The following is a 16,991-nucleotide window of genomic DNA, read 5'->3' as shown; positions in this document are numbered from 1 at the left end:
AAATACGAAATTTATTACTTGGAACTTCGGAGACATGTTGTCAGACGTTTATAGAATAAAAGAACAATTTACATTTTACTCAAAAATATACCTATAAAGAGAAAAATCAGACAAACTGAACATTTTGCAGTGGTCTCTTAATTTTTGCCAGAGCTGTATATATGATCATCTAATGGAGTTTTGAGCAAAATTCTATATTACAATTATAGACATATAAATACATCCTCTTCTTCCGTTTCTATTTTTTTCCCATGTGGGTAAACATTATATAAAGTTTCTTACTTGCACACTGAAGATGGCGTTTATGAGAACAATTATGTGATAAAAATTTTTGTGATATTATTGATACCACTTCTTACCTAAATGTGCCATGTGTTGTCCAATCATGTAGTACCTTATAATTTTTATGTTTTTACTAATTATTGTCATGTTCAATAACATTGTCCAGCTGTCGGATATTTTTTCTTACATAACAGCAGAAGGAAAGTGAAACCTAAGATGCCGATAGAGGAGCCAAAGCTGTAAGATGGTCCTCAAAGATGGTCGTACCCTTTAAAAAACTTTTTTTTCTCCTAATAATGCCAGTAGATTGTATTTACAAGTAGATTGTATTTACAAGTGTTCTGTACGCTTCCCCTGAGCCAAGCACTTTACAATTGACCTAGAGGAACCCGTAGGGTTATTTATCCCATTATTTATCTTTTATATCTGAAATCAAATGTTATATTTTTTTTATTTTGTGCAAAAAAAAAAAGTAGATCTTTGAGAATTACATAAAATAGAAGATCCCAATAGCAAAAGCCACAGTAATGTCCCTGCATGCTCTGGTTGGTGCCATCCCTCTCCTCCCTCCTAGGACTGTAGGGCCCAGAGCTTGTCTACCCACTTGTCCTCCTTATTCATATCTTTTACAGAGAAGGGCATAATGAATTTTGTGGTGTTTTCCCCATTGCTTGTGATTTTTCTTTGGAAACGGGGATCTCTCAGGTCATGTCTACAGAGCCAATGGGAAAGTGACTATGCGGACTCAACTCTGAGAAAATGGAGGTCGAAGAAACAATGAGTTGACGTCCAGGAGCTGAACAGGAGGAACACACCGGCAAGCCAGCTCCAGGTAATGAAAACTGTTGTTTTTATTCCTCTGCTGTTACCTATAGTTCCTCACCCTATTTGAAACTAAAATTTATATTAACCCACATGTCTAGTTCGATGTTCAGTTATATCAAGGCTGTATATATAAAATAATGGGTTATTCATACTGAATATGAACCTTCCCCTAAACTGGAGATTATGAAGAGGGTTATGCCATAAATCCCATCAGCCAACTCTTAATCACCCCATGATCCCAAAAAAAGGGATATTCTACTGCATCGGCCCCTAACCCTACTGTGTGTATTCAGTGATTTCAATTAATTTGTGTGGGAACATGGGTTCTGTAATGGAAATAAAACAATGTATACTTTCCCATTATTATAAGCATAGTACCCCTACCAGCATGGCCACCTAACGCTGCTTCTTACAAAATTAGAACATCATCAAAAAGTTAATTTATTTCATTTCTTCAATACAAAATGTGAAACTCATATATTATATAGAGTCATTACAAACAGTGATCTATTTCAAGTGTTTATTTCTGTTAATGTTGATGATTATGGCTTACAGCCAATGAAAACCCAAAACTGATTATCTCAGTAAATTAGAATAATTAACAAAAACACCTGCAAAGGCTTCCTAAGCATTTAAAAAGGTCCCTTAGGGTACCGTCACTCAGTGGCATTTTGATCGCTACGACGGCACGATCCGTGACGCTCCAGCATCGTAACAATATCGCTCCAGCGTCGTAGACTGCTGTCACACTTTGCAATGTACGACGCTGGAGCGATAATTTCATGACGTATGTGTGATGTAGAAGCTGTTGGTTACTATGCGCACATCGTATACAATATCGTGCACACCTTTGTTACACCATGCGATCATGCCGCCACAGCGGGACACTAGACGACGAAAGAAAGTTTCAAACGATCTGCTACGACGTACGATTCTCAGCGGGGTCCCTGATCGCAGGAGCGTGTCAGACACAGCGAGATCGCTGGAACGTTACGGATATATCGCTGGAACGTCACAAATCGTGCCACCGTAACGATCAAAATGCCACTGTGTGATGGTACCCTTAGTCTGTTTCAGTAGGTTCCACAATCATGGGGAAGACTGCTGTCTTGACAGATGTCTAGAAGGCAGTCACTGACACACTCCACAAGGAGGGTAAGCCTCAAAAGGTCATTGCCAAAGAATCTGGCTGTTCACGGAGTGCTGTATCCAAGCATATTAATGTAAAGTGGAGTAGAAGGAAAAAGTGTGGTTGAAAAAGGTGCACAAGCAACCGGGATAACCGCAGCCTTGAAAGGATTGTTAAGAAAAGACCTTTAAAAATTTGGGGGAGATTCACAAGGAGTTGACTGCTGCTGGAGTCATTGCTTCAAGACCCACCACACACAGACGTATCCAGGACATGGGCTACAAGTGTCACATTCCTTGTGTCAAGACACTCATGACCAATAGACAATGCCAGAAGCGTCTTACCTGGGCCAAGGAGAAAAAGAACTGGACTGTTGCTCAGTGGTCCAAGGTGTTGTTTTCAGACGCAAGTAAATTTTGCATTTCATTTGGAAATCAAGATCCCGGAGTCTGGAGGAAGAGTGGAGAGGCCACAATCCAAGCTGCTGGAGGTCTAGTGTGAAGGTTCCACAATCAGTGATGGTTTGGGGAGCCATGTCATCTGCTGGTGTAGGTCCACTGTGTGTTATCAAGACCAAAGTCAGCGCTGCCATCTACCAGGAAATGTTAGAGCACTTCATGCTTCCCTCTGCCGATAAGCTCTTTGGAGATAGAAATTTATTTCTCCAGCAGGACTTGGCACCTGGCCACACTGCCAAAAGTATCAATACCTGGTAAATAACCAACAGCATCACCGTACTTGATTGGCCAGCAAACTCGCCTGATCTTATCCCCATAGAGAGTCTGTCGGGTAATGTCAAGAGGAAGATGAGAAATATCAGACCCAACAATGCAGATGAGCTGAAGGCTGCTATCAAAGCAACCTGGGCTTCCATAACCCCTCAGCAGTGCCACAGGCTGATCGCCTCCATGCCACACCACATTGATGCAGTAATAGATGCAAAATGAGCCCTGACCAAGTATTGAGTGCATTTACTGAACATACATTTCTCTAGGCCAACATTTCGATTTTAAAATAATTTTTCAAGCTGGTGTTTCACTTTTTATATTGAAGAACTGAAATAAATTAACTTTTTGATGATATTCTAATTTTGGGAGAAGCACCTGTATTCTTGCCCCTCCACCTTTTTCCTGCACCTCCATCTCCACTCACTTATGAACACTAATTTTAATTATATTGTTTCACCCACAATATTTCTAAGAACATTTAGTTGGAGTCCTAATGGTCACAGTCGGCGCTTTTGGCGGGCTCCCAGATCTACGTGGGTGAGTGACAAGGCTGATTAGTACATTGTTCTCGTTTTACGCTTGGCAGGATAATAATCAGGATTCTCTCATCGCTGTTGAGCCATGTTTGCATTACACAACGCACAGTAATGGATCTCCTACAAGTGTAATGCCGCTTCTCCCTGGCATCATCTCTTACCCTCTTCCTGTGAGAATGTGCATCAATGAGTTCAAGTGTTCTCTTAGTATGGAGCCTAGTGTTCTGCACAATGTCTGCCGACTCTGTCAGAATGCAGCGATTTCCTACTGGATATGGAGCAAGTGACTGGAGCCATGTATGAGCTCTATGTGACTGCAAACTTGTAAATACTCACATCGTATGCACTGCGCACTGTGTGGATTCTCTGGTGCCGGTTCCAGGAGCAGCGGATGCGTGACCCCAAGTATGTGCTTTGCGTACATGCGGTCATGTGCCCACTAGACGTGTGCGGCCTCACTCAATGCAAGTGTGCTAAACAAGGCCGGACACGTCTAGTTAGAATGTGGTCTTAAGTATGAAAATCGCATTCTTGCAGTCTTATGACCGCCCACTGCCGCTGCCAGCGCCGGAGAATCCACACAGTGCACAGTGTGTGTGATGTAAGGATTCACAAGTCTGCTAACACTTTTTTGCCAGCACATCTAGGATTCCCTTTTTCAAGGAGCCTCCCGTAAGTTTGTCGTAATTATACTACAATATCTGTCCTGTGGTCATAAATGATTTTGAGACCAGTGTTGGAAAATTTGGACTTCAATTTTTTTGTAAAATGAAAAAAAATAGAAACCTTGTCCCACAAGTTGTTACTGAAGCTTTGAGAGGTAGGTGCGGTCAGATGCTTACAATCTTCTCCAGTCTTCTTCTGTGGGAGGCTGTTAGGCCACGTTCACACATTCAGTATTTGGTGAGTTTTTTACCACCTTATCTGTAAACCAAAACCAGTAGTGGGTCAGTCAGAGGAAAAGTATAATAGAAACACGTCACCATTTCTACATTTTTTTTTACCCACTCCTGGTTTTGGCTTTCAAATACTGAGGTAAAAAACTCACCAAATACTCACTGTGTGTATATGACCTTAGTGGTTAGAAACACTGATTTCTCCAGAAACCACATTTCGATTTTCCATGGTAACCATTAAACAATTGGCATGATTTTACAAAAATATGAGAAAATCAAGGAACCCAATAAAGATGGATGGAAGATGCATACTCCAAACAGATGTTGCCTTGGTCAGATTAGAAGCCGACCTCCAATGGAAACCAATTGGTTGGCACATAATAAGGGTCTATGAAGCCGGTGTAAGCAATAATTCTAGTAAATTGCCCTGTTGGCGTCCTCTCTCTTGATAAGTTTTCAGACGTGCTGATTCTCAGGTGTTGTGTTGAAATTTAACACCTTCTCACGCTGCCGTGATTATTGCTAGAAACATTGCTTTTTCTCTTACGGTAAAGCTGGTCTTCTGCCAGCTTCCCCACGAACATCTTGGCACATGCCATGCGGAGTGACAGAAGTAACGGGTATTTCTTGACTGCTGGGAAATGAGGCCTATAATAGGCTATTACTAAATAAACACTTAATAGTGGGAAACGAATAATTCATTGGTATCATAGTTACCTCCTCAAGAACCAAAACAGCCATTCTGACTCCGTCACCCTGAACGTAGAAGCGTCGAAATTCTCAGCAGAGCATGTAGACTGGACTGCGCAATTTTCTTTTGTTCTTCGTGGCCTGTTCTTTGGCACAAACCACAAGCCGTAAACGGCTGAAGGCATTATGTTGCCGATACAGTTACTGTATTTGAAGCGGTCACACTTTCTTAGGCTATTGATGAATGACAAAAGTTCCTTTATACTTGTATTAAGTACCAGGCTAAGTGAATGCTCTCAAACACATTACCACTTCACAGTTTGATTTCCTTCATTAATTTGTTTAACCCCTTAGGCTAGGTTCACACTAAGCTTTTTTTAAGGAGGATTTTGAAGCAGACCCACTTTTACATCTTCTTCCAAAACCATTTCAAATACTCTTCCTATTCAACTCAATGCAACTGCGGGCAAAGCCGAAAAGGATTAGTGCGCATGCGCCGGTGCACTATTGTCCCAGAACACAGCAAAATACTTCCGAGACATAGTGCGCCGGCGCATGCGCACTAATGCTTTTCGACTTTGCCTGCAGTTGGGCAAAGCATACTGCGCGTGCGCAAGGCAAGATTGCCTTGTGCACGCGTGTTCTACGGAGGAAGGCGAATCAACTTCAAGACAATATTGCGGCCAGCGTGCGGCCAGCGGGAAAGGAAGGGGTGAATAAAAGACCCGAAAACACCGCCCATCGGACCGAAAAAGGGCCCGCCAAATTCAGTTGACAGGTTCCCTTTGAACTACGGGGTTCTGCTTTTCAGCACCAATGTCAAACGCTGTTTATCCATGTTGTATGGGAAATTCTAGCTTTGAATGTTAATAAGGGGCCCAACTTTTATACTTATTCCCCAACCACACTTTTTGCCCAGAGGCCTCACCAACAGGAATGGGGCTTTCCCAAGATGGACATTGATCACCTTGCACACGGGATATGACAAATGTTTTGATCATTCAGGGCTCTCACTTCTCGGACCCTCAGCACTTCCTTACTATGCAACCATGCTGAGGAAGAACTTGAGCAGATTGGTGGTCCCACACGTGTCCTTCAGCTCAATTCAATGCTTATTGTGTGGAAACAACCAAGCTCTGCACTCTATCAGTGCCATATACTAGACACGGGTAAGGGTACGTTCACATTAGCGTCATGCGACGCTGCGTCGCCGACGCAACGCACGACGCATCGGAAACGCACGCAAAACGCAACTTTTATGACGCAAGCGTCTGACGGATGCGTCGTAAAACGCAGCGTTTTCGGTGCGTTTTTGGTGCGTTTTACCAAAAAACGCAGCGTTTTACGACGCATGCGTTGGCAAACACTGATTGGATCTTGAGCCACAATTTAGTGTCTAGACACTAGATAACACCACCAATGAATAGAAGAGGGTGGGTCTAGTGTCTAGACAATCGATAATGACACCAATGGGTAGATGGAGGTGGGTATTAATGTCATAGTGGTATATATACCCCCGCATACCTTATTTCCAACCATACAGCATCAAGATGGATCGTTCCATGGAGAGTATCTACCTCACTTTTGAGCTGGAATTAGCCCTTGCTATAGCTTATGCTTTTGCCTGTCATGAACAGAGGAGAAGAGACAAACTACGGAGAAGGAGTCGGCGGCGTTTTTGGCTTCACCCTATAGTGGAAGTCCGAGAGAGTCGTGGAGCGTACCATTGTCTTTTTGGCGAATTAAATGAGAACCAGGACAAATACTTAGAATACACCAGGATGACAAAAGACAGCTTTCGATATCTGCTGCGTCTGGTGGAAGGAACCATTTCCAGGCAGGACACGCAGCTCCGTAAATCGATTTCCCCTGAGGAGCGTCTGCTGGTGACTCTACGGTACGTAATGGAATGTGAAGGATTTATATGTTCTAGCCCTTTTTTAAATTAACATGTTTTTGTTTTGCGGGGTGGGGGATTGTAATTAAAAATGGAAAATTCATTCATAACAATTAAATTAATTATATTTATTTATTTTTCTTCTTGTCAGTTTCCTGGCTACCGGAGAGACATTGAGATCACTGCATTTCCAGTTTCGGATTGGAGTCTCAACACTGTCGGGTATTATTGCAGACACATGCCGCGCATTGTGGGACAACCTCCGGGAGGAATTTTTGCCCATCCCTACACAAGAAATATGGCATGCCAACGCCCAAAAATTCCACAAAGTTTGTTCTTTCCCTAACTGTATCGGAGCTGTGGATGGGAAGCACATTAGGATTACCAAGCCGTCAAGAAGTGGATCTCTTTTTTATAATTATAAAAAATACTTTTCCACTGTGCTGATGGCAATTGCTGGTGCGGACTGCAGGTTTCTCGCTGTGGACATTGGAGCCTTTGGTCGTGCAAATGATTCACGGACATTTAAGGAGTCTGATATGGGCCAAAGATTGTACAATAACAATTTTAATTTCCCCCATCCACGACCTCTTCCCAACACTGACGGCCCGGACCTGCCATTTGTTGTTGTTGGTGATGAGGCTTTTCAAATGAGTGGCAACCTACTGAAACCGTACTCCAGTCGTGGGTTGGACCATACCAAAACTATATTTAATTATAGACTGTCCAGGGCCAGAAGAACTGTGGAGTGCGCCTTTGGCATCCTGGTCTCCAAATGGCGTATATTAGGATCCGCTATAAATTTGAAAATTGAGACAGTGGATGAGGTGGTGAAGGCGTGTGTGGTTCTCCACAATTTTATTATTGATAAAGAGAGAGTCAACGTGGAACTCGATGAACACATACAAAATCCATTGCCTGATTATCAAGATCATCCTCTGCGGACAACTGTGGAGATTGCTCATATGAGGGACCAATTTGCTGCATACTTTGTTTCCGATGTTGGCCGTGTTTCATGGCAAGATGAAATGGTCTAATTCTGTATGTTTTATTATGATGTCATGTAAACACTGTTGTGTTCATCATTTAACCATCCTATGTATGGTGATTCTATGGTTATTGTTTTAATGTTCCCTGGATGTATAATGTGTTGTGTTTTCAAATACACTTCTTGAGCCTTTCAGTTTTTAAAAAAAAAAAATTCATACGTTTATACATATTAATAAAATTTAAAAAATCCTAATTTATTGAAATTTATTGAATTTATTGAAAGTACTAATGTGTGTGCCACAAAATTTGTGTGTTTCATAGTATTGAGGCATAACATAATCGGCTCCCACCTTGTCAACCATTTTTAATCCTGCAGACTATTTGCATATGGAACAAGGCTTGACAAGGAGGGAGACGATCATGTTTGCTAAACTCTACAGAGTGAACACTATTGTACTCAGGATGCTATAATACGTCCAGAGTCAAATAGTGGTGACACTGTCAACATTGCTTCCATCTCACCTGAACAATATTCTTAAGGTACATTTAATAAAACTATTATCCACCGATACCGACCAGTGATACGACTGGACCGAGATCGTTGTTTAGTTGTCGCATGGTTGCTGGAGAGCTGTCACACATACAGCTCCCCAGCAACAAAAAAAGAGCAATCTGTGTAATGCCACACTCACGATATTTACTATTGTTAATGTAATGTTAATTACAAAAAAAACCTTAAGGCCCCTTCACATTTAGCAACGCTGCAGCGATACAGACAACGATTCGGATCGCTGCAGCGTCGCTGTTTGGTCGCTGGAGAGCTGTCACACAGACCGCTCTCCAGCGACCAACGATGCCGGTAACCAGGGTAAACATCGGGTAACTAAGCGCAGGGCCGCGCTTAGTAACCCGATGTTTACCCTGGTTACCATGCTAAAAGTAAAAAAAAACAAACACTACATACTTACCTACAGCCGTCTGTCCTCCAGCGCTGCGCTCTGCTTCTCTGCTCTCCTCCTGTACTGTCTGTGAGCTGGAAAGCAGAGCGGTGACGTCACCGCTCTGCTTTCCGGCTCACAGACAGTACAGGAGGAGTGCAGAGCGCAGCGCTGGAGGACAGACAGCTGTAGGTAAGTATGTAGTGTTTGTTTTTTTTACTTTTAGCATGGTAACCAGGGTAAACATCGGGTTACTAAGCGCGGCCCTGCGCTTAGTTACCCGATGTTTACCCTGGTTACCAGTGAAGACATCGCTGGATCGGTGTCACACACGCCGATCCAGCGATGTCTCCAGGGAGTCCAGCGACGAAAAAAAGTTCTGGACTTTATTCAGCGACCAACGATCTCCCAGCAGGGGCCTGATCGTTGGTCGCTGTCACACGTAACGATTTCATTAACTATATCGTTGCTACGTCACAAATAGCAACGATATCGTTAACAATATCGTTATGTGTGAAGGTACCTTTACACTACGGTGTGTGAAACGTCCATCGCCGTCAGCTTCCCGTACTGTGCCAGCCCTAAAGCACAGCACAGCGTTTAAGGCAACGGTGTGCTCAGCTTTACGGGCGGGAATCACAGTGTCAGTGCGGAAAGATGACGGCGAGGGACTTGGTAGACACCTTTTTATATTAGTGGGGTATTGTAAACTTTTTATTTCAGTGATTAAAACAGTGCACTACCCAATTTTCCCTTGTTTAAAACAAAGACATCGCTGGATTGGTGTGAACTCACCAATCCAACAATGACAGCTTCTGATAAGTTACCCAAAAAAAATTCCAAATCATTTGCTGATAACCAAAAAATCACAGCAGGGGCTCAATCGTTTTACGATTTCAGAAAAGACAAAGTTAAAACAACTATATCCATACTGAAATCGTTGTGTGATGGTACTTTGTAAACGTGACATATTGAGCAATGCTGTTTGTGTTTGTAACATCTGAGTACAATGAACGACAGCCATATAAGAAAATGTTAAAAAAAATAGAGATAATATTGTCACACATTGCACATCTGGTGTTACAAAGACACGATTTGTGTGTACGGCGCAAGGTGTGATTTGGTGCAAACTTTATTTGAGACAATAAAAACCAAAATTTTTTTTTAAAAAAATATAACAAATTTATTTTGTGTTACAAAAAAAAAAAAAAAAGGGAACCCGGTTTTAAGGGGTGCCAATGTCCGCAACCAAAGGGGATTCATATCCCCCAGTTTTTTGTGATGAGGAGACCGAGGAGGAGGAAGAGGGGGAGGAAGCAGCATACTCTATGACACTAGACGGGATGCCGACATCAGTCCAGCCAGTGGATGGTGGTGGCGAGACTGCAACAGAAGCAGGTGAGAGAGGAGGAGGGACGACCAGTGTCCTTGGCTGGCTACTCCGGCTCTGGGTCGACCCAGGCTGTGTAGATGGTGTACTCCTGGTTGACCCAGGCTGGGTAGTGGGTGTACTCCGTGTAGACCCAGCCTGGGTACTTGGTGTGCTCCGGGTCGACCCAGGCTGTGTTCTGGTGGTACTTTGGGGAGCAGCCATAGCCAAGGACGTAGTGCTTGTGGTCGTCATGGTCTTCTTCTTCTTCTTTTTCCTCCTCTCTCCCTCTGGGTGGGGGTCGGCTTCCCGTCTGTGCCCCCTTGAAGGCCTGTCAGGCTCGGAACTTTGGGGCTCAGTTCTGTGGTGGCGGTGGCGGCGGCGGTGGCCCTCGGCACGCGGACCTCTGTGGTGGTGCTCTGCAGCAGGAGTCGGAGTCATGGCAGCCAGCGATGGTACTGCGGGCATATTTGTCGCTGACTGCATGACCCGAGCCTGCTGCAGAGCACTGACATATAAATTGTTGCAGCCCTGCATGAACGAAATCTGGAGTTCCGGCGTAAGATGTTCCACCATGCCGTTGTGAATGGCACTAAAGAAATGTTTTGCCGGCCTCGAGAGATCCGTTTCGATGTTTTCAAGACGCCGTTCGATATTGCACATTTTATCGCACAGCGCCTTGAAACCATTCTGAAATACGGTACTCAGATGTAAAAATTCGGACATGGGCGCCCTGTCCGAGGCCCGCTGACGCTGTCGGTAAGACCCAAAGGACGGAGCAACAGAGGCCTCGGCCAGAGGAACATCTGATGGACCGGCTGCCGGTTCGCCAGATTGTGTTGTTGCAGACCTGCTCTCGCTGTGGGATGGCCGCGACAGTTCAGATGGCGCTTCACAAAGGACCGCTCTTGAGGGTCGTCTTGAGGATTGGACAGTCTCGCGGGTGCTGCTGTGTGTTCTGTGAAAACATAAGGAAACCATTAGTATAAAAAATATCACATTTCACATGCGTCAGAACATTTTACCGCCAGGTATCCATTACCGCCATTAATATTACACTATTTTTAATATTGACACTGCATATGCACCATCAATATTAAACAAACGGTATTTATTTAATTCTAAAGAGTCACCCATGTTTTTAGTTTGCAACGCCAGACAATTATGCTTAGGTTGGAACTGCCATGACGTCACGGTCATGTGAACGAGACGTCATCACAGGTCCTGCGAGCTGAGCAACCATGGGAACCTAACCAGCTTTGCAGTGGAATGTATGCCGTATCTATTATATTTAACTTTATTATGTATAAAAAATCGTAGATACACCTGGCAAGTGTGAGAAGATAAGAAATGAATAAAAAATTCAAGGTCAACGAGTGGTGAAAAGTTTAAAAAAAAAAAATTATTAACTTCAATCAAAAGCAGAGGATGAAACATCTGCACAATACAATAAAAAAACTATCTACGCGTTTCAGGTCTGATGTTCCCTGTCACCTGAAACACGTAGATAGAGTCTATTGTATTGTGCTGATGTTTGATCCTCTGCTTATGATTCAAGAGGAGAAAAGTATGTATTTTTGCACAACTCTGTGAACTAGCCTTTTTTTACTTCATTTATATACTTGGTACTTGGCAAAATAAATGGCTGGGCAATAAGCAACGTGACTGGAATGTAGTATGTGAATATGCATGTTGTGAAAACTAGGTGTGTGAATAGGCACTATACTTACTCTCTGCTTTCAAGGACCGGTCGCAAGAACTGCAGTATACGGTTATGCTTGTACACCGAGGTCCTTGAAGCGCCAGCACCACTACGAGCCTGTCCCTCCTTTTTCAGGCCCCTCTTGAAACGGTCCTTCATGGAGCGCCATCTGGTCCTCAATTGTTTAACTGTGTATTAAAAAAAAAAAAAAAAAAGGTTTTAGATAATATATCGAAAAAGATTACGCAACCGTGTGCAATCCCAATCAAAGACATCACAGACGGTTGTGTAATCCTGGCATGATGGGTCACAGCACTATTTTTTAAATACTTACGGAAACTGGCTTTGGCCTTGGCGTTAGCGCTGTCGAAGCCATCCCACAGCGTTTGTGCCACCTCCAACCACAGACGCCGCAATATGCCCTGGTCCGCGTGCTGGGGGTCACGGCTGTCCCACAACGGGCCCCGTGCTTCTATTGATGCCACCATTAGGTCAATGTTAAGTGGCTCATCCAGGGCCCGTTGTGAAACCTAGAAAAGAATGGAAAATATGAAGGTTTGAAAGAGAAAAAAATTGTCCCTATCTCCTCCACCAACACCTACTACACACAACACCACACCCTACCACCACCCCCCCAATACCCGTAAAAAAAAAAAAAAAATAAAGGTTTGAAATAAATACTTACGCTCCGTCCTACAACCACAGCTTGGCCCCGTGGTCCCTGCTGCTGCTCCCTCTCTTCCTCCTGGTTCTCCTCCTCACTTGAAGAAGCCTGCAAAATAGTTTAACAAAAAGTTGAGTGACCCATCTACAAATGACAGCGAAAATATAGCAAGCAATAGTAGATCATGTACTCACCGGACTCCTCAGCGGTGGGGTGCCGGAATCACTGCCGCTGGCCATGACTAATTAAAGCAGTTCTGAAATTAACAAAAAAATAACATTGACTATGCTCCTATGCACTATCATGCAATAAATAATATTAAAAAAAAAAGGCATTTAAACCACAAATAACATTGCACTCCAACTGAACTAACGATGAGCAAACTACACTGCCACATTGATTAGATTAAAGAAACAATGGCAGAGACAACCCAATGCCAGAGTACAAAAGGCTAAAGATAAGAAAATTAACAAGTACACAATGTAGTAATCCCAAAAGATTTTTTTAAAAAAGAAAAATTACAGTATGCACGGATCAACACAAAAAACACAATATGTGGTTGTAATAAAAAATATTTCAACACGAAAAAAAATAAGGGCAGAAACATAAATACTTTACAATGAAACCAACAGTGCCGGAGAAAATAGAAGGGGATACAACGCCATACATCGCAACCAGAAACATACAACTATGTATTTACACAACCACAGTGCTGAAAATAATACACAAATTGCAATAAAAATGTAATAAAAGGCCGCAAAATCATTCTATACTACCATACTTTACAAAACAACCGACAGGGCCAGAGACAATGAAACGCCATCATATAACGGAAGAATAAAACAGCACAACTGAATACAAAAACAACACCAAACCAAAAAATGGAAACTCAAAATCAATCTTGGAAAGAACACTAATCAAGGCCGCAGACAATGAAACGCCATCCTATACACAATGCCGTACATCAAAACCAGACCAAAAAGACCACAATATCTTTAGCCACAGTGCAGAATATAAAACACTACTTGCAAAAATAATTGTAAAAACATGTAGAAAATGCACATAATCATTCTATACTTACATCTCTGGACAGCGGATGAGAAGACAGTTGCTCTGATGTGTCTGGTCTGATGTTGCCTGTTGTGTAGCCGGCAGCAGAAGTGACAAACAATCCTACATTTTCTTTATATATGGGGGATGTTTTTCTCACTGTTTGCACTGTCTAGACACTGTCTAGACACTTTTTTGTTTCATTTTATGTTACGACGCATGCGTCGCACAACGCATGCACGACGCACACCCGCGACGCAAGTGCGTCGTCAATACGTTTCAATGGGAAATTGTAACGCATTGACGACGCACGAGCGACGCGCGCGTTTTTTTGGCGCTCCGAAAATGCAACATGTAGCGTCTCCGACGCCACCCAGGTGCGGTGTTACGACGCATGCGTCGTGCGTTTTACTGAAAACGCACGACAACGCAACGCATGCGTCCCCAATGATAAAGATAGGGGCGCATGACGCATGCGTTGTCGTGCGTCGGCGACGCAGCGTCGCATGACGCTAATGTGAACGTAGCCTAAGAAAGGTGCATGGGGCCTTCTATCTAGAGATCATGGAGGTCCCAGGGGATAAATGTCCATCTCGGGAAAATCCTTTTAACCCTGTCTGCCATGCAGTATATTGAATTTCTGAGCCAAAGAGCTTATATTAGACGTGTATCTGGTGATTTCTGTCTCTTTACGGACGGGGCACAGGTATTAACTTTTTAACAAATCTAATTTGCTCTAAGACAAACAATATGATTTCTTTTTGTATCTTAAGTCTGCTTTAACCTTTTCATGGGTCACATAATGAGCTGAGGAATGGCAGTGCTCTCCAGGCAAGTCATGGTGGAATGGAAATGACAGCAGTTTATGGAGTATTAATCAGCTTAGCATAAGAAATAGTCAAACAATGTGCAAATCTCAGATTTAAAGCAGAAGCATGTGAAACGCGTCCTCTCCTACTCAAATAAACCATTTAACATGTTAGAGACATGAGGTCATGCTGCAAGGGACCTGAGCGATGTGTTTACCGGGGAGAAGAAACTTGACTTTAGTATACTGCCTGAAAGTGCAATTATTACTTTGATCTTATAATTTAGTAAAGTAGTGAGCTACAAGGCATGATAATTAGTGTTATACATTACTCGTCCTGAGGCTTCAGCATCGGCTGATCTATATGGCAGTATTATGTCATCTGTATATGCGATATTATGGGGTTATTGTATTGGGGTATAATTTGTACAGCATTACATGGCTACTACTGTATGTGGCGGTAATCACCTCTGTCAGGTGAAAGCGGTGGTCTAGCTCACACAATTGTCAGTAGTTTGAATTAATTAGGTGATATTCCTGTATAATGTGGTTCGGGGAGGTAGCCGTGGGTGTGTAGACTTGTGCTGTGAGGGCGCTACATGTAACCAATATTGTTTTTTTGCCAGGACCAGATGTTTTACAGTTCAATGAAGGAAGCTTTTGCTACTGGTCTTCTGTTTCCACTGTTCCTCACTACTTCATCGCCACCCAGCCTTAACTTGACAGTCCTTCTTAACGAGAGTCCTTTACTCACCCCTGACACTCTGGAATTCCTGCCTGGGCAGTCTGTTCGTATCTCACACTCAGTTCTGACCAGGCCCATTACCTTGTGAGCTGCAATCTCTAGGCCTTTCCGCTAGGCATCCTCTCCCAGGACCCATCTCCAGAAGGACACTCCGTCTCCTAATCACTTCTGCTCCAAATCTCGCTATCGTTTTACTTTGGTCTCCTCTCACTTAGGGACACCCCAAAATGTGTCACTGCTCACCTTTGACCTTTTGGTCCACATCCTATGCACTCCAGGCCCTATCTGACTGTCTGACAGGAAATTATCACTTTTACTGCAACTTACTCATTCCACACTGGGCTAGTCCCACATTAAAAGTCACATTATACATCATAGTTCAAATTGCATCACATAAGATTTACAGCAATAAACTTGTGCCTTTAAGAGGGAAATGTGGGCAGTATGTCCTTATCCTTACAGCTTCCCAGCCGATTGCAATATCTGGTCAGAGGACATGCTCCCGGCACTCCCCTATGTGCCGTCACAAGGGCCAGCTTATTGTATACCTACTAGCCAGATGCACCATTGGTCCAAAGTTCTGTTTCCTGATCCAACTGTACCTTTTGACCTCCCCTTTGATGCCTTGACTAGTTTGACTTCTGGGCCCCTAACCCAATTTGTGGCTGGTAACTCTGATTGACCCTTTGAACTGTGACCCGGCTACTTCTGACTATGTATTTACATCAATCTTATCTGTAGGCCTGGCTCTCTGGTTCTGACCCAGCTTGTAATCTTCTTCGTTATCTCACTACACAGCTTGGACGCAACTCACCAGATGCACCCAGCTTGAGATTATGAACAGATGGCCGGACATTCTCCTTTGGGATTTTTTGGTAGACAGCACAATTCAGGGTTCCATTCAACTTTTGCCTCGTCAGTACACAGAGTGTTCCACCAAAAGTTTTGGGGATCATCAAGATGTTTTCTAGCAAAATTGATGTGAGCCTTTATGTTCTTATTGCTCAGGAGTTGTTTTCGTCTTGGAACTCTGCCATACAGGACATTTTTGTCCAGTCTCTTTCTTATGGTGCAGTAATGAACACGGACCTTAATCGAGGCAAGTAAGGCCTGCTGTTCTTTGGTTGTTGTGGGGTCTTTTGTGACGTCTTGAATAAGTCATTGTTGCACTCTTAGGGTAATTTTGGTCGGCCGGCCACTCCTGGGAAGATTCACCACTGTTCCATGATTTTTCCCATTTGTGGATAATGGCTCTCATTGTTGTTCCCTGGTGTCCCAAACATTTAGAAATAGCTTTATAATCTTTTCCAGGCTGATAGATCCCAATTAATTTGTTTTTAATTTGTTCCAGAATTTCTTTGGATTGCGGAATGATGTCTATTTTTTGAGGATCTTTTGGTCTACTTCATTTTGTGAGGCAGGTCCTGTTGAAGTGATTTCTTGATTGAGAACAGGTGTGGCAGTAGTCAGACCTACGTACAGCTTATCCTTTGAGTGAGTTCCACTTATCAGTCTGCACATCACTGTGGCTCTATGGTATCTAATCTCTTTCTTTATACATATGTAACTTTGAGTGAATTGATAATCTCTATAAAACACCATAGGCTGTCACAGTTGTTTGTTTACTACGTACGGCTAGGGAATTTGAACTCAAAGATGTGATAAACCACAGTTAATTTATGTTTTAAGGGGGGGAGTGTTATGACCTGGTGGTTAGGAGCACCCGGAATGACCTTATAGTT

At 43.1% G+C, this 16,991-nt stretch overlaps 2 protein-coding genes across 3 annotated transcripts; one reads left to right on the top strand and one right to left on the bottom strand.

Moving 5' to 3' along the window:
- Window positions 1–6,260: 6,260 nt before the first annotated feature.
- On the top strand, window positions 6,261–8,226 carry LOC138676946 (uncharacterized). The gene is made up of 2 exons (XM_069766663.1): window positions 6,261–6,983; window positions 7,135–8,226. Exons 1-2 carry the CDS (start codon window positions 6,637–6,639, stop codon window positions 8,018–8,020), a joined length of 1,233 nt encoding a protein of 410 aa, XP_069622764.1. The 5' UTR covers window positions 6,261–6,636; the 3' UTR covers window positions 8,021–8,226.
- A 1,851-nt stretch (window positions 8,227–10,077) lies between these two features.
- Window positions 10,078–14,214, bottom strand: LOC138676945 (pneumococcal serine-rich repeat protein-like). Of its 2 annotated transcripts, XM_069766662.1 has the most exons (6): window positions 13,728–14,214; window positions 12,841–12,902; window positions 12,668–12,754; window positions 12,317–12,512; window positions 12,011–12,170; window positions 10,078–11,238 (listed from the first exon to the last, which is right to left on the bottom strand). In XM_069766662.1, exons 2-6 carry the CDS (start codon window positions 12,883–12,885, stop codon window positions 10,137–10,139), a joined length of 1,590 nt encoding a protein of 529 aa, XP_069622763.1. In that variant the 5' UTR covers window positions 12,886–12,902; window positions 13,728–14,214; the 3' UTR covers window positions 10,078–10,136. The 2 variants fall into 2 exon arrangements, with proteins under 2 accessions (XP_069622763.1, XP_069622762.1); XM_069766661.1 differs by having other exon boundaries at window positions 12,841–14,214.
- Window positions 14,215–16,991: the final 2,777 nt, after the last annotated feature.

Source organism: Ranitomeya imitator, chromosome 4, assembly GCF_032444005.1.
Source record: "Ranitomeya imitator isolate aRanImi1 chromosome 4, aRanImi1.pri, whole genome shotgun sequence".
Lineage (NCBI taxonomy): Eukaryota > Metazoa > Chordata > Amphibia > Anura > Dendrobatidae > Ranitomeya > Ranitomeya imitator.
This window is presented reverse-complemented; position numbering and strand designations above follow the sequence as displayed.

What these genes read in the sequence shown, in the direction of transcription:
- LOC138676945 (XM_069766661.1), bottom strand. Translation starts at nt 12,885, where the DNA reads ATGGCCAGCGGCAGTGATTCCGGCACCCCACCGCTGAGGAGTCCG. An exon ending in CTGTGGTTGTAGGACGGAGC is followed by an intron (nt 12,513 to 12,667) that starts GTAAGTATTTAT and finishes ATTCTTTTCTAG; the next exon opens with GTTTCACAACGGGCCCTGGA. An exon ending in CCGGTCCTTGAAAGCAGAGA is followed by an intron (nt 11,239 to 12,010) that starts GTAAGTATAGTG and finishes ATGTTTTCACAG; the next exon opens with AACACACAGCAGCACCCGCG.
- LOC138676946 (XM_069766663.1), top strand. Translation starts at nt 6,637, where the DNA reads ATGGATCGTTCCATGGAGAGTATCTACCTCACTTTTGAGCTGGAATTA. An exon ending in CGTCTGCTGGTGACTCTACG is followed by an intron (nt 6,984 to 7,134) that starts GTACGTAATGGA and finishes TCTTCTTGTCAG; the next exon opens with TTTCCTGGCTACCGGAGAGA.